The sequence below is a fragment of the Hypanus sabinus genome, chromosome 13 (assembly GCF_030144855.1).
Source record: "Hypanus sabinus isolate sHypSab1 chromosome 13, sHypSab1.hap1, whole genome shotgun sequence".
Taxonomy (NCBI): domain Eukaryota; kingdom Metazoa; phylum Chordata; class Chondrichthyes; order Myliobatiformes; family Dasyatidae; genus Hypanus; species Hypanus sabinus.
This window is the reverse complement of record NC_082718.1, coordinates 73,810,912-73,835,752: the sequence shown is the minus strand read 5'-3', so window position 1 is coordinate 73,835,752 and position 24,841 is coordinate 73,810,912. Positions and strand designations below refer to the sequence as shown.

Here is a 24,841-nt window from a genome sequence, read left to right as displayed (position 1 = left end):
TTGTGGGCAGCAGATAATGCTATTTCAGTGCTAGTGACCTAGGTTCAAAGCTGCTGGTGTCTGTAAGGAGTCTGCATGTTCCTTCTGTGACAGCATGTGTTTCTTCCAGGTCTTCCCACAATCCAAAGTCGCATGAGCATGCTATGTTGACACTGGAAACATGGCGACACTTGTGGGCTGCTCCCTCCACATCCTTGGACTGTGCAAACGACACATTACACTGTACATTTTGACGTACATGTGAAAAATAAAGCTAATCTTTAATTCCACGAGCTCCATGCCAGCAGAAAATTCAGCACAGGCTGCAATTTGCTGGTCTGAGGAGATCAACCTGAGATAATATAAACACCACAGGAAGTGGCGATCCATGTTAACTACCTCAACTGATAGTCTAACACAAGTGCTTCAAACTCTCAAACACAGTCCATTCACCAACCTCCCACATTTCAGTTTAGAAACACAATGTGCACAAGTTCAGAAACTAAAGCCTGATGTCTGGAGTTTTTCCTTCCATCTTTTTGATGGAATATCTCTTTCAGTGCAATCCATTTGCTTGTCCAGCTTTCAGCCCTGTCCACTTGACCCTCCTGTAACGTATGCTCCTTAAATGAAAACCATTGTTCAAAAGGCACATTCTTAATATTTCCCCCATCCATCCCTCCCAATCACTCCCGCCCTCCATCCCTCCCCGCTCCCCACCGTCCCCAACCTCCGGCCCGGGAGGAAGAATACCGCCCGGGCCCACGCACCTCCGCTCCGCCTCACCTCACAGTCCCTCCGCCGTGTAGAAACTCTCGCACCAGCCTATCGCCCGCCTCTGACCGAGCGCCGGGCCCAATCCGCATCACCCCTCCCGCCGGCCGCTGCCCGGAGCCAGCAACCGGGACCCCAGCGCCGCAGCCGGAACCAAATACAAAGCTCGGCGTCCTTGCCTCCTGCGGAACTGGAAACGGCGTGCACCCGCATCACGGAGCGATAAGGGTTGCGCACATGGTTTTCGGAGGAGAGCTCGGTCCTCCCAGTGGCTGGGAGGCGCTCGCTTCACCAACACGGGCCGAAGTTGTCTCCAAACTCAAGAAAAGTTGGTACTTATTGTATTTTTAAACCCCTAAAAAGATACAAAACGTCTATAATAGATGGTCAGGATACCGCGATTTTCTGTGTTGGGATTTACTCACTGTGCAGATATTTCAGGAATTTGATTTGCAAACCTTTCATTATAATGAAGGAATAGGTCATTGTCTTGAAGAAGGGTCTCGTCCTGAAACGTAGATTGTTTACTCTTTTCCATAGAGGCTGCCTAACCCGCTGAATTTTTCCAGAATTTTGTGTGTGTTGCGCTGGATTTCCAGCATCTGCAGACTTTCTCGTGATTATGATGAGGTATTTGGTTTCCCATCACCAGCGGAGTGAATTAAGTGGTAACCCTCTCGGCGATGAAAGGCGGTGGGGAACTGCCACAGAAGAGGAACTGAGGCGAGCATAGATCAGCCATCGTCATATTGAATGATGGATCAACTTGAAGGACAAGTGGCCTACCCGTCCTGTTCTGTTGGAGTCCATTATCAAAGCTGGTTGTGACAAAGGGTCTCCGATCTGAACTAGCTCTGGCTCTTTCTACAGAGGCTCCCTGCCCTGCTGAGTTTTTCCAGCATGTTCTGTTTTCACTTCAGATTTTCATGAACACAAAGTCTACAGGTGCTGGAGACCCAAAGCAACAAAATGCTAGAGGAACTCAGCAGGTCAGGAATCTCTATGGAAGTGAATAAACAGTAAATGTTTCAGTCAAAGACCTTTCTTCAGGACTGGAAAGGAAGGGGAAAAATGCCAGAATAAAAAGGTGGAGGGAGGGGAAGGAGGATAGCTAGAAGGTGATGTATGATGCCAGGTGGGTAGGAAAGGTAAAGGGATGAATCTGATAATTGAACAGAGGGGGCCATAGGAAAAAAAGGGAAGGACAAGGGGACCCAATGTGATAGATTGGTGAAAAAAGGTAAGAGGCCAGAGTGGGGAACAGGAGAAGAGGGAAAGGGGAGGGAAAAATTAGCACAAGCAGAAATTGATGTTCATGCCATCAGATTGGAGGCTACCCAGAAGGAATATAAGGTGTTGCCCCTCCAACCCGAAGGAGCCTCATGGTGACACAATAGGAGGCAATGGATCGACATTTTGGAAAAGGAATGGGAATCAGAATGTTTGGTCACAGGTTCTTCTTTTGGTGGATGGAGTGGAGGTGCTCAATAAAGCAGTCCCCAAATTTACGACGGCTCTCACAGTACTTCCATGCTCCTGTATTCTACTCCTCTTCTGGGCATGGGCACTCAGAATTCTGAGAACAGACCTGTTCAAACTTACAACCAAGACCTTAGATAAATGAAAATCATACAACTACCAGAGGCTGGAAATCACCAAACAGTTGATGTTTTGGGCAAAGACCTTTCCTCAGGACTGAGAAAGAAGGGGGAAGATACAGAATTAAAAGGTGGGGTAGGGGAAACAAGTTAGCTGGAAGGTGATAGGTGAAGCCAACTGAGTGGGAAAGCTCAAGGGGTGAAGAAGAAAGAATCTGATAGGAGAGGAGAGTGGACCATGGGAGAAAGGGAAAGAGGAGGGGGCACAGGGGGAGGTAACAGGCAGGTGAGAAGAACTAAAGGGTCAGAGTGGGGAATAGAAGAAGAGGTGCAGGGAGTGGGTGGGGGGGGGGGGTAGTCTGATCACCGTAAGGAGAAATTGATATTCATGCCAGGTTGGAGGTTTTCCAGAAATATAAGGTGTTGTTCCTCCACCCAGAGGGTGGCCTCCTCTTCGCACAAGAGGCTGTGGACTGACATGTTGAAACAGGGATGGGAATTACCCTCCTCTACATTGATGCAGCTCTTCCAGGTAAGGAAACCCTCAAATTGTCTATCCAGTACTCTCAATGCGGCCACCTCTTCATTGGTGAGACCCGTCATAAATTGGGAGACTGCTTCGTTCAGCACCTCCACACCATCCACAGGTGGAACTAACTGGTGACCTACTGATTCCCATTCCTGTTCCGACCCATCACCTTCTAGCTATCCTCCTCCCCCTCCCCCTTCCTTCTCAGTCTGGAAGAAGGGTCTCGGCCCGACACATCGTCTGTCTATTCACGTCCATAGATGCTGCCCGACATGCTGAGATCCTCCAGGAAAGAGGTAGTTGGTCCATTGCTTAGGAAGGGTGGCAAGGATTAGCCAGAGAACTACAGGCTGCTCAACCGACCATCAGTTAAAGGAAAGTTACTAGAGGGGATTCTGGGGTCCATGATCTATCAGCATCTGCATAGACAGAGTCTGATTAGGAGGAGGTACAGTTGCTTTTTGCACGTCATCAGCAATTGACTCTGAAAACTTGCACATGTTCCACAACCACACTTATTTACTTATGCACAAGGAGACTATTACCAAACTCTTCTGAAATTGAACAAAGATATTTTTATATGGAAATTGACTAGCTAGGTATAGTTGGAGTCAATTATTAAGGATGAGGTTATGGAGTACTTGGTGATACAGAACAAGGTAACATGGTTTCCTTAATGGAAAATCTTGCCTGACAAACCTGTTGGAATTCTTTGAGATTACAAGTAGGATGGGTAAAGGGGGTGCAGTGGATGTTGTATATTTGGACTTTCAGTAGGCCTTTGACAAGGTGCCACACATGAGGCTGCTTACCAAGTTATGAGCCCATGATATTACAGGAAAGTTACTGGCATGGTTAGAGCATTGGCTGATTGGTAGGAGGCAGCAAGTGGGAATAAAAGGATCCTTGTCTGGTTGGTTGCCGGTAACGAGTGGGGGTCTGCCGAGGTCGGTATTGGGACCGCTTCTTTTTATGCTGTACATCATTGATTTAGATCATTGAATAGATGGCTTTGGTGTGAAGTTTGCAGATGATACAAAGATTGGTGAAGTGGCAGGTAGTATTGAGGAAACAGGTGGGATGCAGAAGTACTTAAACAGATTAGGAGAGTGGGCAAGAAAGTGGCAAATAAAATACAATGTTGGAAAATGCATGGTCATGCACTTTGATAGAATAAATGTGCAAATAATTTTCTAAATGGGGAGAAAATCCAAAAATCTGAGATACAAAACATCCAAAAGGTTAACTTGCAGGTAGAGTCGGTGGTGAGGAATGCAAGTACAATGTTAACATTCCTTTCAAGAGGTCTAGAATATAAGATCAAGGATGTGATGCTGAGGCTTTATAAGGCACTGGTGAGGCCTCACCTTGAGTATCATGAACAGTTTGAGCTCCTCATCGAAGAAAAGATGTGCTGCCATTGGAGAGGGTTCACAGGAGGTTCATAAGGATGATTCCGGGAATGAAAGGGTTATCATATGAGGAATTTTTGATGACTCTGGGTCTGTACTTACTGGAATTTAGAAGGATGAGTGGGATCTCATTGAAACCTTTTGAATGTTGAAAAACCTAAACAGAGTAGATGAGGAAAGGATGTTTCCCATGGTGGGGGAGTCTAGGACAAGAAGGCACACCCTCAGGATAGAGGGCTGGTCATTTAAAACAGAGATGCAGAAACATTTCTTTAATCTGAAGGTGGTGAATTTGCAATATTTATTACCACAGGCAGCTGTGGAAGCCAGGTCATTAGGTGTATCTAAGGCAGAGTTTGATAGGTTCTAGATTGAACACAGCGTCAAAGGTTACCGGGAGATGGCAGGGTAGTGGGGCTGAGGAGGGTAAAAAAGGATCAGCCATGATTGAATAGTGGAGCAGACTCAATGGGTCAAATGTCTTATGGTCTTATATAGATATTGATCCAATAGTAACTTGGTACACTTCTGAATCCCATTATTTCCATATTTAAGTAACAATCATAAGACATATTTCAGGTGTTTAATAACCAGTTAAATCTATTTGAGAATTTATAAAATAATTGTCCAGTATTAAATGTTGCCCTACTGGTGACCTCGGTTCTCAGGGTTGAACTGAAAGTCTGTACGAAGGAGAATTCAGTCAGATACTATTTTAACCCTCGTGTTACTGCAAATTTCGCAAGTGGACAGCTGTGCTCCACCAGGGGTTCCCAACTTGGAGTCCATGGATCACTCAATTAATGGTGACAGTCCATGGCATAAAAAAGATAACTCGACAACCCTTGTAGATTTTCATGAAGTAACCAACAAGTTAGATAAGGGTAGGGCTGGTGATCTTGTTTATTTGGACTTTAGCAAGGTTCTGCATGGCAGGCTGGTCTGGAAGGTTATCTCCCATAGAATCCAGGGAATGCTAGTCAGGTGGCTGGGAAGCAGAAGGTGGTGTTTGAGGGTTGTTTCGCAGAATGAATGCTGGTGACTAGTGCTGTGCTGCAGGGGTCAGTGCTGGGACCTCTTTGTTATTCATATAAATGATTTGGATGGAAATGAATGAAACGATCAATGGTTAGCGGGTGACACAAGATGAGAAGATGCTGTTGACAGTGAAGTTCCATGTACAAAGTAACAGACACAAACTGCTGGAGGAGCTCAGCAGGCCAAGCAGCATTGTGGAAAAGAGTAAACAGTTGTCATTTTGGGCCAAGACCTTTCCTGTGCCCTGACGAAGAGTCCTGGCCCGAATCGTCAACTGGTTGCTCTTTTCCATGGATGCTGCCTGACCTGCTGAGTTCCTCCAGCACTTTGTGTGTGTTGCTTTGTACACTGAACTTCGCTGTCAACAGCACCTTCTCATCTTGTGCATCTTGTGTCATCCGCTATTGATCAGGCCTAGTTCATTCACATCCAAGTCATTTATACATGAATAACGAATAACAGCATCTGCAGACTTTCCCTTGTTAATGTCCAATGTAGTGCACATAAATAATATAGATTACAGGCGTATTCTGATCAATTAGTGATATGGGCTGAAAATGGCAAATGGATTTCAATACAGTTAAGTGTAGGTGATGTACTTTGGAAAGTCAAACCAAGCTAAATGTAGAGAAAACACATGGTCCGAAAATATTTGGAACATTTATTTATTTATAGATATATCTCATATTTAAAATACACTCACCATAGAATTCATATATATTTATATATCTCTTTTTAAATCATATAATTTTATCCATTTGACTGCTAAACAGGATATGCTCTCAAGTCTTAGAAAAGAAATTTAATGATAAAATATATATTTTACTGTAAAGTTACAACATGTGGATACAGGGCTTCAGCAAGAGGCTCACGGGGCAGAGAACTGAATCATGTCAAGATATACACCACGGAGTGGTAAGGGGACTAAGACTGCACTTTACTGCCTGAGGAGATTCTGCAGACAAGCACTTCATAAATCCACCAAAGCATTATTTGCTTTTCCTTCTAAGGCAGGGGTTCCCAACCTGGCGTCCATGGACCCCTCAAAGTTAATGGTAGGGGTCTATGGCATAGAAAGGTTGGGGACCCATTCTTTGAAATAAAGTGCATTGAGATCAGGGAAATAAAGAGTGGATACTGGTTTCTTTCTACTTGGACTTGGATTGGAGGTGTCAGTAAAGGAGGGCTGAAGACACTGACACTCAATAATGTTACTGGAAAGAGAAGCAAACATCAGGAAGCCACAAAATGGATAATTTCACTCACTGCGTCTCTGAACCGAATCTGCAACCAATTCTCACTTTCAACCACTCTACAATTCATGTTCTCAGTATTTTGTATTTGCACAGTTTGTCTTTTGCACATTAGTTGTTTGTCAGTCTTTGTAGTTTTTGTTTCATTGATTCTGTTGTATATTTCTTTTCTACTATGAATGCATGCAAGAAAATCAATCTCAGGGTAATATATGGTGACCTATACATACTTTGATAATATATTTACTTTGAATTTTGAATGGAATGTAAGTTTTCTTTAAATGAGCACACTCCAATATCCAGAAGTTTGGTTCTAGTTTTGCTCCCCAGAGTTTCCTCCTTTGGACTACAAAGCTCCCAATGGTACATGAACCAGGCACTAAGCTGCCTCTAGTGCAGCAACCTGGGGTCCACAGACACCTCAGTTAATGGTAGGCATCCATGGCTTAAAAAAGGTTGGGAACCCCTACTCTGGTGTATAGGTGAGAGGCAGAGTATGAATCAGGTTTGCTGTCACTGTCGTATATAATGTGAAATTTATTGTTTTGTAGTAGTGGAAAGGCAAAAGACCTGACATCACTAAAAGTTACAAAATAAGTAGTGCAAACAAAGGAATAATGAGGCAGTGTCCAGGGACCGCTCAGAAATCTGATGGTGGAGGTTAAGAAGCTGTTCCTGAATCTCGAGTTGAGTGTGGGTCTTTAGGCTCCTGTAAATCCTCTCTAAGAGGACACCTCCTGGACAGTGAGGGTCTTTAGTGATGGACACTGCCTTGCTGAGTTGATGGGGGATGTAGGGAGACTAAAATGGCATTGGTGCCGGAGTTCCCAACTGCTTTTATGCATCAACCAATACCATTAAACAAGGGTCTCAGCCCAAAGCATCCACTCTTTATTCCTCTCCATAGATGCTGCCTGACCTGCTGAGTTCCTTCAACATTTTGTGTGTGTTGCTCTGGGTTTCTAGCATCTGCAGAATCTCGTGTCTATGAATAGGTGTTAGTGAACCACCTTCAGGAACTTGCAGTGAATCCAGGCAGAACTGTCTGCAGTCAAATAGCCTTGTGCACCACACAAAGATTAATTGACAGTTTTCCTTAACTCAGTTGGCTGAAATCACACTAGAGCAGTAAAGTGTAGTCTCGGGTTTTACCAGAACTGCAAATACTGAAGTTTGGAGCAGACCATAGCACAGCCCCTATACTGGAACAAAGAATCAACGTCTTGCATCACAGAGGGGCAATTCATTAAAGTCACTGTTAAAACTGAGCAACTTTCTTTTCTTCCTTGGCATTCTCATCGCTGGTCTAACTGCTGATTCCTTTTGTAATACTGTGTTGGAAGAGGCCAACCATTGGCAGGACTAACCCATGTCTGGGGAACACAGTCGACTTGCACTTCTCATAACGTCTGTTGAGATTGAGCTTTTTAGTGTCTCTATGGGGTGTCACAGTTTCCTAGTGGTTAACCTAACACTTTACAACATCAGCAATTGGGTTTCAATCCCCACCGCTGTCTGTAAGGAGTTTTAATGTTCTCCCCATGATGGCGTGGTTTGCCTCCCACATTCCAAAGATGGGTGGTTAGCATTAGCAAGTTGTGGGGCTGCTACGTTGCTGCTGGGACCATGTTGCCACTTGCGGGCTGCCCCTCGCACACACCCGACTGTGTTAGCCATTGACATAAACAATATAATTCTGTATATTTCGATGTGCACATGACAACTAAAGTTAATCCAATCTCTATGAATTTGAACCCTTTCCACACAACCCAGGGGCTAATTCAACACCTGAAATTACTCCACCTTCAAACAACTGCAAGAACTACTTTTAACAAACCCTCTCAATGTGGTTTCTAAGTGGAGCTCTGATCGGTGGGCTGGTCTGAAACTTGTTAACCATGGACACTTGCAAAAGGAGGTTTGGAACTGCTAGTGTTTGTGGCAAAAGGCCCAGCAGGAGACAACATGGACCTGCCACACTGCTTTTCAGTGCCACACACTGGCTGATTCATCTCACTCGAACGCTGCTGGTGACTCACTAGTCTGATGCCTAGGATGGAGAGAGGCTCCCACTTGCTGCATGGTGCTCTCTATGTTCTGGGCATCAATGTTCCAACTCAAGGGCATTGCTTGCCTTGTGGAATGGGCCAGCTTTCATTCCCTTACCCTCACTCAAAATACTGAGGCAGAAACTGGCAGCTCACCCTCGTTACCCAGACTGGCTGGGCGTGATACCATGGATTCTGGTCACTCAGATGCATCAACGTTGTACATTTGCTGGCTCTGTGTTAGAATCACAAATGTGACCTCTTGCTGTACCTAACAAAAGAAAACCCTCACAGTGTTGCTACAGGTGAATCTTACAGTCAATTTTCTTTTATTAAAAATAAACACTTTGGATGCTGCTGCTGGTGTAAGATGATCCAATTCTGGGTTTCCATCAAACATTAACCAACCAAGCCATAAATATGACAAAGGGCAGGAACTTAGCATGTAGTGGTCAAGGGTATAAAGCACTAACTGGCTTTTTAATATCTCTGTAGAGAAAGCACAATTCACTTCTACAATATATATATTTTATATATGTTCATCTGTGTATATATAACTTTTCTGGGTTTGGACATTTAGATAATTTTTACCACATTTAAGAACCTCTGTTTATAGAACAACATTTCACAACAGGGCAGTGACACAGAGACAGTTTCAAAATTTACAACCAATATGAATAACACGACTCAAACTCACGGGCACTTGGACTGGAAGGGGGCCACTTCTCCATGGTGAAGAGGGCCCAGGTAAACATCAGGCTCCCCAGCAGCCGATGGGCCCAACCCAGGACAGGATACCTGCACTGCTTTCGTCACTGATCAATGTTTATTCAAGCCTTGCCACTAGTATCAGGACTGTTCTCACTGTCAAGCTAGATGCTTGGTCAAGAAGGGAAGTGGACAATGGTGAAGGATCTGTCAACTGGCCCGTTAACTTTGACGCAGCTGTGTAGTGGTTAGTGTGATTCTTTACAGCACCAGCTCGGGGCTCAACTGCTGCCTCTGTCTGTAATGAGTTCATACATTCTCCCTGTGACCACATGGGTTTCTTCCCACAGTCCAAAAAGATGTACAGGTTAGGGTTAGTAGGTTGTGGACGCACAGGAAGCATGCCGACACTGTGAGCTGCCCCTAGTACATCACAAGCAATGATACAAATAATGTATTTCACTGTGCGTTTCGGTGTTCCATACACCTAACAAATAAAACCAACCTTTATCTTTAACCAGGGCTCACTGACCCTTGACCGTAAAGCCAGGAGATTACTGTAGGGGTTAAGGGGTTGCAGTACTAGAGGCGTGCCATTCACAGGAGATGAGGGCAGCCTGCCGTAGGGAGCACAGGGCTCCCAGCACCCAGTCCAACCAAGGCTCCTGGGCAGATAGAGAAATGGGGCAGAGAGGCAGAAACAGAATCTGATCTGTGCTCAGTCACTTACTCTGAATTATTCTCCATACTGCAATCAGCTTCTGATGTGCACAGGGATAAATATGGATCACAGTAAATCTTTAGTGCTCCTTTCCAATTAGAACGTTCCCACCTTTGGAGAGTACATCTAACATAACCCACCCTTGCAGTAGGAGGACTGGCTTACAGACAGGAGAAAAGGGCATAAAATCAGGAAATCTTACAAACTGCAATAAGACATTCCTGTATCGAGAAACCTTTTATGGCTCACAATATAGGGTACGGTTAAGCTCCTCTATAGCTGTCCTCCCACAGGAATATCAGGTTCCTGCACCCTCCCTCCCTGAAACTTACCTTAGTGGCAGGCGGCATCTGTAGGCGTGGGGGTGGCCTCAGGTCATTCCAAAGATCCAATGATGGGAGGCAGGAGAAGGCCATACAGAAACTCTCAGCTCACAATCTCCATCTTTTCCAGGCCATTAATAAAATCCCTTGACTCAGTTTTCAGTAAGTATCTGGAAACTAAATGTCCTCATCTCTCTGGAGTAGCAATTTCTGAAGTTCTGAGACCTGGGGATCTAAATCTCACTCTGGACTCCTGACTCACGTCATTCCCTCCAGGGTGACGTGGCTGTTGGTCCATTGGGAGTGTGCTCAATCCCACACCACTGATTGGATTCTTCTAATGCAGGGAATGTAAATAAAGGAACACACACAAAATGCTGCAAGGAAACAGCAGTTCAGGAAATGAACAGACAGTCCACGCTTTGGGCCGAGGACTGGAAAGGAAGGGGGAAGAAGCCAGGATAAGAAGTTGGAGGGAGGAGGAGGAGGAGTACAGGCTGGAAAGTGATAGGTGAAGCCAGGTGTGGGCGAAGGGAGGATGAAATGAGAAGCTGGGAGGGTATAGGTCAAAAAAGGTAAAGAAGAAGGAATCTGATAGGAGAGGAAAGTGGACCATTGGAGAAAGGGAGGAGGACGGGCACCAGAGGGACGAAATAGTCAGGTGAGGTGCAAGAGGAGGGGTGAGAGGGAGCAAGAATGGGGAATGGAGAAGGAGATGGGTTTGAGGAGGGAGAAATTGACGTAAATTGGAGAAATCGATTTTCAGGTTGGAGGCTACCCAGAATATCATCATTCACCTATCTTCCCCTCACCTGGTCTCACTTGTCACCTGCCAGCTTCTCACTTAAGCCCCACTCACCCACCATCCCCCTCACTTATGATCTGCCAGCTTGTACTCCCTCTCTTACCCCCACCTTCTTATTCTGGCTTCTTCTCCCTTCCTTTCCAGTTCTGATGAAGGGTCTTGGCCCAAACTATCGACTGTTTATTCCTCTCCACAGATGCTGCCTGACCTGCTGAGTTCCTCCAGCATTTTGGGTGTGCTGTCTTACATCAGAGAACTGGTGGGTGGCAGCCAGGCTCTGTTGTGCTTGGAGGAAGTGGTGGAGGACTGTGCTGGCGGCTGGCATGCAGGAGATTTAAAAGTAAAGGTGGATGAGCCTGGAGGAGAGGTTCTGCTGACACAATTCAAAGACCATCAACCAGCAGGAAGGCATTTTGTCTTGTGGAAGAAACTGGCAATGTGTAGCAGGTGATCTAAGTGTAGACCAAACGATTTAGGGAGGAATGAGGACATTTGGTCCCTCTAACCTGCTCCACTATTTAATAAAATCACAGACATTCTGACTGTAACCTCATTTCCACATCCCTCTTGCTTATCAAGAACCCCACACTACCTTAATAATACTTAATTTCCGTGGACTTTTGAGGAAGAAGGTTCCAAAAGATTCACAAACTTCTGAGAAAGGCAAATGTAATGTTAGCATTCATTTTGAGAGGACTAGACTAAAAAAGCAAGGATGTAATGCTGAGGCTTTATAAGGCCAAGGTCAGAGCACACTTGAGTATTGTGAGCATTCTGGGGCCTCTTATCTAAGAAAGGATGCGCTAGCATCAGAGAGGGTCCAGAGGAGGGTCACAATAATAATCGTAGAAACAGAAGGGTTAATGTATGAGGAAATTTGATGGTTCTGGGCCTGTACTCACTGGAGTTTACAGGAATGAGTGAAGATCTCATCGAAACCCATTGAATATTGAAAGGCCTAGACAGAGTGGATGTGGAGAGGGTGTTTCCTATAGTGGGGGAAGTTAAGGATCAGAGGATGCAGCCTCAGAATAGAAGGACAAAGTTGAGGATTTAGATCAGAGATGAGGAGGAATTTCTTTAGCCAGAGGCTGGTGAGTCTGTGGAATTCAGTGCCACAGATGACTGTGGAGGCCAGGTCACTGGGTAAATTTAAAAAGCCGTGGTTAATAATTTCTTGATTAGTGAGTTTGTTAAAGGTTTTGTGGAGAAGGCAGGAGAATGGGGCTGAGGGGGATAATAAATCAGCCATGGTGGAGCAGACTCAATCGGCCAAATAGCCTCAATCTGCTCCTAGGTCTTATGATCTTACAGAAAAAAAAGATCCCACTGAGCAGAGGGTGTTGGAGTGTCCAAGCCAAGTCTCTGCAATAGATTTTGTTGAAATCACCTCAACCATTCATTCACGCCTGTTCTCCCCATCCCATCCCAATTCCCAGTAACATTCGCTTCCCAATTCGCTCGGAGCAGAGATCATCAGCTTGGGCTCCAATGTGTATGGCAGTGGTTGTGATTACCAGGACGAGGGTAAGTAGGCCAGCCTAGCACCAAGGGGCTCCAAATACAACGGGGAGAGGTGCCAACAGAGAAGGGCTGGAAGAAGAGGGAAGCAGCTCCACTCCTATCATGACTGATGTGTCGGTACTTGAGTGAATAGGCAGTCCTCGGGTTTAGTTCCTGAGAAGTGTACATTTGCTGATTTCTCCTACAGGTCCCATTTCATCAAGTATTCATTGTAAAATGGCTTATAATTTAACTATATACTGTAATCCAGTCTTTATTACCACCATCTTGAAAACTGTACGGGAGAATTAGTGTAAAATTGGTTTCTATGAAGTCACCCATAACCCGGGACCCAGTGTACTTGTATAAAAATTAGAGCAAATTGAAAAAAGACAAGTGGTTTAGTAGCCACTATTGAAAGGGTCTGGATCATAAGGGAAAGGAGATTCTGCTCCAAATGTACAGATGAACCGCACATTATAGGTGCTCAGTTTATGGAAATTCACTCTCATAGTGGTCAGACCAAAATTCACTGTCACAAAACTTATGTATGCAAAAATACTAAATTAACATAATGTTTTTTTTCAAATCACATTTCTCAATGGATGCATGGATGAAGAAGATTTGAGTTATGAAAAATCGCAATACGGCTTATTTTCTAAGAACTCAACCCTGTTAGCATGGGGATTACCTGTATAAGGTGACACAGGTGTACCATGCAGAGTTTTGCTCTCCTCTCCCACTGATGAAGATTAACTCTCTGGGAGGAAGTCCTCACCGTGATTCCTGGAATGCAAGGGTGAACTTCCTAGAGAGGTTGAGTATAGAGACCAAGGTAAACAGTGCAAAACCAGGCACACTGGCCCAACTAGTCCGTGCCAACAATGTTACCTGCAATCTGGCTGAGCCCAAGTTCCCTGTCGTTTAGAAGAATGGGAGATGAGTTTATTGAAATGCACTATATACTTAGAGATACCACACTAATAATTATCAAGAGGCCACTTCCTCGGGACAGTTCAGAAGAGGTGGATGGCTATTTAAGTCTGAGATGAGGTGAAATTTCTTCATGAAAAGAGTTCTGACCTTTAGAATCGTCTGCATTGGAGGTCTGTGGACGATCAGTCAGTAAAGGTACTCACGATCAGTGATGTTCTCGCTAAATGGCAGAGTCAGCTCGAGGAACTGAGTTCAAGACTTGGTTATGTTGTGGCTAAATCCTGCTATCATTACAATCCTTTTGACGAGCAACCAAGTAATTTTGTTTTCCTGACCTGGCTAAAGATTGGATTCAAAAGATGGCTTTGAACTTAAAGTCACAATCTCCAGATTCAGAAACAAGATACCTGCTAAATGAAACACTGCAATTCCAACCCAAACTGTTCAAATGAAGGGAGAATATGAAAGAGCAGGATTGTGCTTTGGACCTGGCGAAAGTCCTGAAAGAACCAGGAAGCTTTTCAATTAAAACCAGGAGAAAATTGTAAGCACAGGAGTGAGGAACAGGTTTGGCAGCTGCAATTTCGGTCTCAATAACAATCACCATAGGTCCATGGATGTGGCATTTGCAGTCCCCTAGTGGTAGTCAGTGAATTCTGCAGCTGATCACAATACACGGCCCAAGTTGGCAACAGAATGGCAGTCAATGAACCTATCGCTGGCTACTGTGTAGGAATCTTGGCACTGGACTGAAATGATCCCTAAACACACAATGAGAGGGCATCAGAGAGTGAATGGCAACTTATTAAGAGCAAGGAAGGCGAATATAGTGCATCAAGTTCATTCCATCGTTGTTGTGCATCAAACATGGTTTACTTGGCCTCTGACAAACTGTCTATCTCCCTGTCCTGTTGAGCCCTTTTGCACTAACTGCTTTGATGGTCACCCCTGATCAAACACCATAAACATTGGGTTTAAAACATCATCTCCTTACAGGCCTTAGACAGGGTGCTCCAACTCCCACCCGCCCCTGAGCATTGAGTAAAAAACACAGGGAAGATCACACACAGGAACGGGGCCCTGGAGTGGCAGGAACGGCAGACTCAGCAACTTAAACAGAGAGGTACAAAGGTTTTGAAGCCACGACCTCACAGAGACGAGGGAGCAGAATCTTCAATGTCGCTCCCCAAGCGCACAGTGGCTAAACCAGAGGTCTCAGCACAAATGCAACACCACAAATGACAAGGTTTAGACGGCTTCACCCACCACCGAGGTGCTGCCCGGATGCTGTTGTCTCGCTGCTCTTCACCCTCCTTCGCCTCACTTATTCTCGATCAGCTTCTGCACTTTGTAAACCAGATCACGTGCCAACTTCAGAACTTGCTTTACGTCGTGGTGCTCAGCCATTTCTGGAAGGCAAGATGGGAATTTCAGGGGGGTCAGAAGTCAGAGGGGCTCTGGGGAAGTCACAGTGGGGGATGGTTGGGTCAACTTCTGAACTGGTGCATGGACATTGAACAACCTGGCCCATTCTGAGTTTAATGGCAAGCTGTGCCAGTGGTTAAAGGGTATCATGATCCATCACAGGTAAAGTCCTCTCTGTCATTTAGCCCATCTACATGAAACACTGTCTCAGGAAAGCAGGGGCTCCCACCACATTCTCTTTTCAGGAAGAAGGTACAGGAACCTCAGGACTTGTACCACCAGATTCAGGAACAGTTAATACCCCTCAACTATCAGGCTCCTGAACCAAAGGGGATAACTTCACTCAAATTCACTTCCCCCATCATTGAAATGCTCCCACAACCAATGGACTCACTTCCAAGGACTCTTCATCTCATGTTCTTGATGTTTATTACTTAATTATTATTATTTCTTCACTTTGTATTTTCACAGTTTGTTCTCTTCTGCACTCTAGTTGAATCCTCCAGTTGGTGTGGTTTTTCACTGATTCTGTTATGGTTATTATTCTTATAGATTTATTGAATATGCCCTCAAGGAAAATGAATCTCAGGGTTGTACATGGTGACATATATGTACTTTGATAATTAATTTACTTTGAACTTTGAATTCTAGGGAACTGGGTTCAATCCCAGACGGTGTGGGCCTGCTCTGGGCATTCCATTTTCCTTTTCCAACACTAAGGTACACGTTAGTTGGCCAGGGGTAAATTGACGATCGTGTGGGCAAGTTACAAAGAATCAAAGGGGAGCTGATTGGATTGTGAGGCAGGAAATAAGTCTCGGGGCTACGGGGTGGGGGGGGGGTGAGAGTGACGGGATTCCTCAGTTGTGTGTCAGTATTGACCCAATGGGCTGAATAGCCTTGTAATAATATCTTCTCTGCTGGAATCTTCAATAGGGATAGATTATCGTGTGACTCCTGAATGGGTAGGGAGATGAATTTGTTTCTTTAACAACGTCTTCCACTATCAGCATGGGAAAGCTGCTCAGAGTCTGATACATACACACAGGAGATTCTGCAGGTGCTGGAAATCTACAGCAACACACACTAAATGCTGAAGGAATTCATCAGATCAGGGAGTGTCTATGGAGGGGAATAAATGCTTAACATTTTGAGCTGAGACCTTTTGGGCGATAATGGTTGCATTCCACTGTATGTTTTGATGAACATGTGATAATGAAATGAATCTGAAGGGAAGTGGATTGTCCAAGAACGACTCCAATGGGAGATAAAGCAGGGCCACCCCCATTACTTTAACCCTCAGTTGCAGTGGGAGTCTGGTGTACTCCTTCCCTCCCTGACAGGTAGACAGCGCATCCGCTCATAGATATACCAGCAGTGGTCTCCCTGGAACACCTTCCCAACAGACAGCAACTCCTCCGCTCACTCACCGTTGAAGAATTTGATGATGTCTGTGAAGTCCATATTATTCTCCAGAATGATGTCTCGGTAAAGCTCCACCATGGACAGCGCAATGAAGAGGACAAAGTGTGTAGACGAGGTGAACTTTGCAGCCCAAATGGTCTCCCAGACCGAAAACACGTCATCATAGACCAACTCTGTGCAAAGGAAAAAGGCAGACAAGCTGCTGAAGCTCAACAGGAATGAGACCTGCATTTAAAGATACATAGCCCACTAATCCACACCTATCACCAAACAACACAGAACATAGATAAATACAGCACAGTCCATGCTCACAATATTGTTCCAGCCTTTTAATCTGCTCCGAGATCAATCCAACCCTTCCAGCATAACCCTCCATTTTTCATTCATCCATGTGCCTATCTAAGAGTCTCTTAAATGTCCCTAATGCATCTGCAACAGATTCCGTGCACCCACCACTCTCTATATAAAAAACCTAACTCTAACCTAACCCCTAAACTTTCTTCCAATCACTTTAAAAGGATGTCCTCTGGATTGCCACTCTAGGTAAAAGGAGCTGTCTGCCCATTTCATCTCTGCGTTTTATAATCTTATACACCTCTATCAATTTGCTTCTCATCCTCCGTCTCTCCAAGCAGAAAATCTCTACATTGCTCAACCTTTCGACATCAAACAGAACGACACTAAGGTCTCAGCCTGAAAAGTCAACTGTGCTTTTTTCCATAGATGCTGCCTGGCCTGCTGAGTTCCTTCAGCATCTTGTGTGAGTTACTCTAATGCTGTAGATTTTCTCATGTTTGTGATACACTCATCCCAATTCTACATGAATTCCATTTCCCCTCAACTCTCTTCTGTCTTTATAACAGTTTTCAAATAAAAATCTAATGTCATGTTACATACAAACTGTGCAGGAGATGTTCTGCCCGACCAAACACCCCAGTAGTCACATTGTCAAGTGTGCTGATAACACAACAGTGGTGGGTCTCATCACCAACATTAATGAGACGGCCTACAGAGAGGAGGTGGAAGAGCTCGAGGCCTGATGTCAGGCTAATAACCTATTACTCAAAGTCAACAAGACAGAGGAGATGGTTACTGACTTCAGGAGAACTCACAGCACTCACATCCCTCTTTACATCGGCACCACAGCAGTTTCAAACTCCTGGAATGCATGTCTCGCAAATCTCTCATGGTCCCAGAACATCTCATACACAATCAGGAGAGCTCACCAACTTCTTTACTTTCTGAGCAGGCTGGACTAGGCACATCTCTACTCCTGTCATTCTACAGATGTGCAGCAGGAAACATCCTAACATATCGCATCACTGCTTGTTACGCAAACCTGCCTGCAGTGGACAGGACGACTCTACAACGGGCAGTCACCAGCACCAGCCTACCCACCACCACAGACATACAGTATACAGAAAGGTGCTGGGAAAGGGCCAGTAACATCATGAAGGATCCTCTCCACCCTGTTCCTGGACTGTTTGTCCCACTTCCGTCAGGAAGGAGGCTATACAATATCCACACCAGGACCACCAGACTCAAAACAGTTGTTTTCCCGAGCAGTAAGGCTGATCAACACCTCCACCCACTAACCCACCCTTCCACAGCCCAACCACCACCACTTTTATCATCCTGTCAGTCACCTTATGTACAGACACTCACTCCTGTGCCCAGTGTCACTTAAAATCATTATATGTATATAAGCTATGTATACATTTACAGTATATTGTTTTATTACCATTGTGTTCATTATCTTTTCTGTTTGTTTGTGCCTCATCAGATCTGCAGTAACAAGTACTTTGCTCTCCTTTACATTTGTGTACTGGAAATACTGGAAACCTTAAACACTCATGCATTCCAAATTTGAAAACTGTAATCACTCATTCTAAAGACACAAGGAATTCTGTAGATGCTGGAAATCTGGATCATCCCAAACAAGATGCTGGAGAAATTCAGAGGGTCAGCATTTTGTGTATACCAATCACTCATGATAATTAGTAAACATCCACACTCAAGTTCGTCATTCAAACATACACAAATACCCATGAACAGAAATGATACAGCATTACTCTTTCAGTAATTTCAGATACAGCATTCTGTTACAGAATACAGTAACAGTCATATACAGCTCAAGGCTCATATATCGGTAAAATACAGTCACACACAAAAAACATTTAGTCCAACGCCCTGAGTCCATGAATGTTGCAACAACCTGCAGCTGAACACAATACAGCTTGTCTTCTGCCGAACAAGCACTGGGGGGCAGTGTTGACTCCAGCTTGGATTCCACTCCACACCACCTCCAGTGCCTCTGCTGGGCGGCTATAAACAGGCCACTCTGCAGCCTGAGGCCTAGTCATTACTACAACCGAGCACTACAGTCAGCGTTACTGTTACTAATCTATTTAGGTGGGTGAAAGTGGGTTTAAGTCTTCAATGAGACACATTTCAGACAGAGGCAGGGGATTGAGACTGGGATCTTTAAGTAATTCTTTCCCATCATGGGACACTATGATGCTCCTGCAGTGACAATATTTTAATCTTCCCACACTCCTCCCAACTCGCCCAAAGTTCCACCACTCCCAGAGACTATCTACAGCAGGGGTGGGCAAACTTTTTGACTTGTGGGCCACAAAGGGTTCTAAAATTTGACAGGACCAGGAGCAGATGGACGGAGTGTTTTGGTAATACACCTCATAAGAGAAAATAAAATATCATGGGATATGTAGAAAACATGTGCTTTAATTTCAATTGAAAATGAACAAATGCATTACAACAAAATATCTGTCTTTGAAGTCCCATGGTATTTAGCTATTTATTGAAATGACTTTTAAAACACTGAAAATTAAATGAATAAAATACAGCTTTTTTAACAGTAACAGTTATTATTTTAAAGCACTGAAAATTCTGTTATCCTTCAAGATATTATCATCATCACTCTCCTCCTGCCTGTCTTTATTTCAAAAACGGTAGGAGATGCAGGTCTACTTGTCCTGCTCCTTCTTATTCAATTGTCCCCTGTGTCAAAACTCAACAACGACCAGCACAAGGACAAAACAGTGACAGCGCACCAGTATGAGGAGCGCGTTATTTGATCTGGAGTGCATTTTTTATTTTGAGTACGTACGTGCACCTGGGCACTACTCATGTCTATCACTTAACAGAAATGACATGTAACATGTAAGGCTTATTGAAAAAAATATTTTCAAATGCATTTTTTACATAACACAATGGAGAAACTTATTTTTAATTTCAGTGGGAACAGTGTTGTTGGTCTCCCTTTTTAGCCAGCGCATCAAAGTCTGGATTTAGTTTTGTTCTGGCGATTCTCAGGGTGTTGGTCAGTTAACTTGGATCTGTGGCTGGCTTTGTTGATGTTCATGGCGCTGAATGCCTGTTCACACAAATAGGTCGAGCCGAACAAAGAGTAAAGCGCAAATGTGGAGTAATACGCTGCACCTCAACAAAGGTCAATGTGTAGCGGTGTGCTACATGCAGCGCTAAAATTACGACATGGAGTCGGTAACTGCAGTCGAAGAAAAAAACTTCATTCGAAATCCACAGCCTCACTTTTAAGCCTCCCTTAACCTGCCCCCCTCCCCCCCCCCCCCCCGTGGCGCAGATGCTCCAAAGCTCTGTGCTCGCAAATCCCCGCAGGCTATCTCCCTTAGCCGGAACACTGGCTAATTGTGAGCCGGTTCGGATGTGCCAGGAAATGGGTCGCCACAAATGTATATAGAGTGCGTCATCTATTGGGAAAATGCCAGAATAGCGGGGAAAAAACGTTAACAAGGTTTATTAATATAATTTCATCAAGTTCTGCGGGCCGGATTAAAAAGCTTAACGGGCCGCATATGGCCCACGGGCCGTAGTTTGCCCATGCCTGATCTACAGTGTCAGGCTACCCCAACAAGCCCCACATCTTTAAGAGAAATCAGAGCCACTGGAGGAAACTTATCCCCAAGGATGAACAGATAGCACTGGAGCTAGGGTTACTGGAGATGAGGGTAGCCAATCTAGAACACCCATCACAGCCCTGGGGGGCATCCCGTATTACCTTCCAGCCACAAAGCATATTTGAACCATATTGTGGAAAACAGCAACAAATATATAGACCAGATCACCTGCTTCAAGTGATTTGTGCATTTATTAATGAATCAGGAATGAATACCAATAACAGCAATGGTCATGAAATTATTAGTTTGTTAAAATCTCATGCAATGTGTTCATTAAGGAAGGGTATCTGCCCTCTGTACATGGTTGGACCCATTGTGACTCTCAAACACTGAAATAGACGGGATGGTTAAGAGGGTGTATGGTGGATTGGTTTACACTAGTTGGCAGCTGAGTATAAGAGCTGTGAGGTAATGTCGCATAAGATGGTAAGACATAGGATCAGAATTAGGCCATTCAGCTGCTCTACCATTCCATCATGGCTGATTTATTATCCCCCTCAAACCTATTCTCCTGCCCTCTCACCCTAACCTTTGATGCCCTGACTAATTAGGAATCTATCAACCTCAACTTTAAATATATTCAATGCTTAGCATCTACAGCCGTCTGTAGTAATGAATTCCACAGACTGATCGCCCTCTGGCTAAATGAATTCCTCCCCCATCTCTGTGCTTGCAGCTCTGTTAAACTCCAGTCAGACCACACAATCCAAAGACAAATCTACTTCAAGAACTTCGAGTTCTGCAGGACTACTCCATCGGTGAGCTGCTCGTTGATCAGAGTAGCTAAACTGGTGTCAAAGGTGGAGCCGGCCGAGGTGTCAAAGAGGTTGGCTGAGGTGTCGGAGGAGCCACTCCAGGTCCAGAGGTCCTGTTACTTGGAAGCTTCACAGTTGGACCGTGGGAGATTGTCTCAGACATTTCACTTGCGATCACAAGACTCTGTTGGACATTGATAATGTAAGTTGCTGAAGGTCTGTTACCAGACAAGGGTCTGGTGGGGGGACAGTTGACATGGGAGCTGTGTAGCCTCAGACTTGCCTGCTGCTGCAGACCAGGTGAGAGAAACAAAAGCGCTACAGCAGGGCTGAGCCTCACCTGTCAGTGCTGCCCTCCTGTGTTTGAACACGAATGTCAGGCTGCATTGCCTGCATTGTGCATTGTCACTCCGGGTCTTGGACTATATGTGTTTTTCTCAAGTGAATATGCTTCTTTGCTTGGTATTTTGAATTATGTTCCTCACTGTTTTTGAAAGTTTGCTTGCTATTTTGGACGTTTTGCACCTTGGCCCCAGAGGGACACTGTTTCATTCAGTTAGCAGTATCTATGTCAAGTCAAGTCAAATCACTTTTTATTGTCATTTCAACCATAACTGCTGGTACAGTACACAGTAAAAACATTACAACATTTTTCAGGTCCATGGCGCTACATGAAAAAGTACAAAAACTGCACTGAACTACGTGAAAAACAACACAAGAAAAAAAACACTAGACTACAGACCTACCCAGGACTGCATAACAGTGCAGGCATTACAATAAATAATAAACAAGACAATAGGCACAGTCCAGGGCAGTAAGTTGGTGTCAGTCCAGGCTCTGGGTATTGAGGAGTCTGATAGCTTGGGAGAAGAAACTATTACATAGTCTGGTCGTGAGAGCCCGAATGCTTCGGTACCTTTTCCCAGACAGCAGGAGGGAGAAGAGATTGTATGAAGGGTGCGTGGGGTCCTTCACAATGCTGTTTGCTTTGTGGACGCAGCGTGTAGTGTAAATGTCTGTAATGGCGGGAAGAGAGACCCCGATGATCTCAGCTGACCTCACCATCCGCTGCAGGGTCTTGCGATCTGAGATGGTGCAATTTCCAAACCAGGCAGTGATGCAGCTGCTCAGGATGCTCTCAATACAACCCCTGTAGAATGTGGTGAGGATGGGGAGTGGGAGATGGAATTTCCTCAGCCTTTGCAGAAAGTAGAGACGCTGCTGGGCTTTCTTTGCTATGGAGCTAGTGTTGAGGGACCAGGTGAGATTCTCCGCCAGGTGAACACCAAGAAATTTGGTGCTCTTAACGATCTCTACTGAGGTGCCATCGATGTTCAACGGAGAGAGGTCACCCTGTGCTCTCCTTAAGTCAACACCCATCTCTTTTGTCTTGTTCACATTCAGAGACAGGTTGTTTGCTCTACACCAGTCCGTTAGCTGCTGCACCTCCTCTCTGTATGCTGACTCGACGTTCTTGCTGATGAGACCCATGTCATGTCATCGGCAAACTTGATGTGATTCAAGCTGTGTGTTGCAGCACAGTCGTGGGTCAGCAGAGTGAACAGCAGTGGACTGAGCACACAGCCCTGGGGGGCCCCTGCGCTCGGTGTGATGGTGTTGGAGATGCTGCTCCCGATCCGGACTGACTGAGGTCTCCCAGTCAGGAAGTCTAGGATCCAGTTGCAGAGGGAGGTGTTCAGGCCCAGTAGGCTCAGCTTTCCAATCAGTTTCTGAGGGATGATTGTGTTGAATGCTGAACTGAACTCTATGAACAGCATCCAAACGTATGTGTCTTTTTTGTCCAGGCGGGTTAGGGCCAGGTGGAGGGTAATGGCAATGGCGTCACCTGTTGAGTGGTTGGGATGGTACACAAGCTGCAGGGGTCCAGTGAGGGGGGCAGCAGGGTCTTGATACGCCTCATGACGAGCCTCTCGAAACACTTCATGATGATGGATGTGAGTGCAACGGGACGGTCGTCCCGTATTGCAGAATACTGAAGACTTCTTCGGCACTGGGATGATGGTGGTGGTCTTGAAGCACGTTGGAACGATGGCGCTGCTCAGGGAGATGTTGAAGATGTCAGTGAGAACATCTGCTAGCTAGTCTGCACATCTTCTGAGCACTCTACCAGGAATATTGTCTGGTCCAGCAGCCTTCCGTGGGTTGACCTTGTGCAGGGTTCTTCTCACGTCGGTCACGGTGAGACACAGCACCTGGTTATTTGGAGTATGGTTTGAATGATAATTAATCTTGATTTGATTTGATTTGAAGGGGAATAATTTTAAGGCGATTCATGGAAAATACAGTGGGGGATGTTACAGGTAGTTTTCTGTTACACAGAGAATGGAGGGTGCATGGAATGTGCTGCCGTAGATGGTGGTAGAGGCAGATAGGGACACTTAAAAGACTCTTAGATAGGTACATGGATGAAAGAAAAATGGAGGTCTATGTAGGACGGAAGGGTTAGATAGATATTCATCATCATTATGAGCTGTGTTGTATGACATCATCATTATGTATCATGTTGTATGACGTGGTGATTGTGGTCCTTCCATGACCATGATTGGTCTTGGCAAATTTTTCTACAGAGGTGGTCTGCCATTGCCTTCTTCTGGACGGTGTCTTTACAAGACGGTAACCCCAGCCATCATCAATACCCTTCAGAGACTGTCTGCCTGGTGCCAGGATTTGTGATATGTACCAGCTGCTCATATGGCCGTCCACCACCTACTCCCATGGCTTCACGTGACCCTGATCGGGGGCTAAGGAGGGTGCTACACTTTGCCCAAGTGTGACCTAAAGGCTAGCAGAGGAAAAGGAATGCCTCACACCTCTTTTGGTAGGGACATACCTCTAAACTGCCATCCATAACTGATATTAGAATAGGTAAAAAGATAATGGGCCAAAGGGCCTGTACTGTTCTATATGTTTATAAGTTAGGGCTTGTATGGTTGTACTGTACATGTACTGTACGACTTATGCTGTTCTATATATTTGCAAGTTGCCCTGTCCAAGGGCAATTAGTGAAACGTCAATAAATCCTGACCCTGGAGAATGGATTGCATTAAATCCTCATGACAATGGCTATCTGGGGTCACTGTTGCATGTTCTGTCCCAGAGTGAGGTGCGCTCTACGTCCTGCTTGCTACAAAGCCTCTTCATGCCCAGGTGCTCCAAGGGAGAGGCTACTGAGTGAATGAGTTAGCGGAAGTGGTACATAGGGTTCAGTGAGGTTTGACACAAAGAGCGAGGAGTCCAGGATAGACACGTACCTCGTTTGAAGTCCAGCAGGAACCATCGGTAACAGAAGTAGAAGTGGGTGTAGTCCCCATTCTGATGCATCAACTCAAAGAGCTCTGAATCTAGGATCTAGGACAGAAATCTCATTAGAGAGCACAGCCTTTCTGTAAGGGTAAATTTGGCACATATCCCTGCTTTTTAGCCACTCACTCCCCACCAATTCACCCTACCTCCATTTGTCCGAAGCTCCAACTGCACCAATGTTCCTTCACAAGCCCTGCCACTTGCATCCCAATCTCTGCTTTTCTTCTTCAGCAACTCTAGATAGGGGAGACTTCTTCTAACCGCTTTCTTCCTCCAGTCCAACACTTGCACCATAAATCACTCCTTTTGTCTCCCAGTCTCAGCAC

At 45.1% G+C, this 24,841-nt stretch overlaps 2 protein-coding genes across 3 annotated transcripts in view; both read right to left on the bottom strand.

The window, feature by feature from the left end:
- Positions 1-948, bottom strand: part of LOC132403980 (ubiquitin carboxyl-terminal hydrolase 30-like) — a 40,555-nt gene extending 39,607 nt beyond the window's left edge. The window contains exon 1 of one of the 2 annotated variants that reach the window (XM_059987878.1): positions 766-948. In XM_059987878.1, the coding sequence (XP_059843861.1) occupies positions 766-845 (80 nt within the window). In that variant the 5' untranslated portion in view covers positions 846-948. Of the gene's footprint in view, positions 1-749 lie in introns of both variants that reach the window. The other variant, XM_059987879.1, reaches the window with a different exon arrangement.
- A 12,496-nt stretch (positions 949-13,444) lies between these two features.
- The window catches only part of sgsm1a (small G protein signaling modulator 1a), a 149,649-nt gene continuing 138,252 nt past the window's right edge, over positions 13,445-24,841 (bottom strand). Inside the window, exons 24-26 of the mRNA XM_059986793.1 lie at positions 24,464-24,560; positions 16,483-16,650; positions 13,445-15,036 (exon numbers count right to left, since the gene is read on the bottom strand). Coding sequence (XP_059842776.1) covers positions 14,948-15,036; positions 16,483-16,650; positions 24,464-24,560 — 354 coding nt within the window. The 3' untranslated portion in view covers positions 13,445-14,947. The remainder of the gene's footprint in view (positions 15,037-16,482; positions 16,651-24,463; positions 24,561-24,841) is intronic.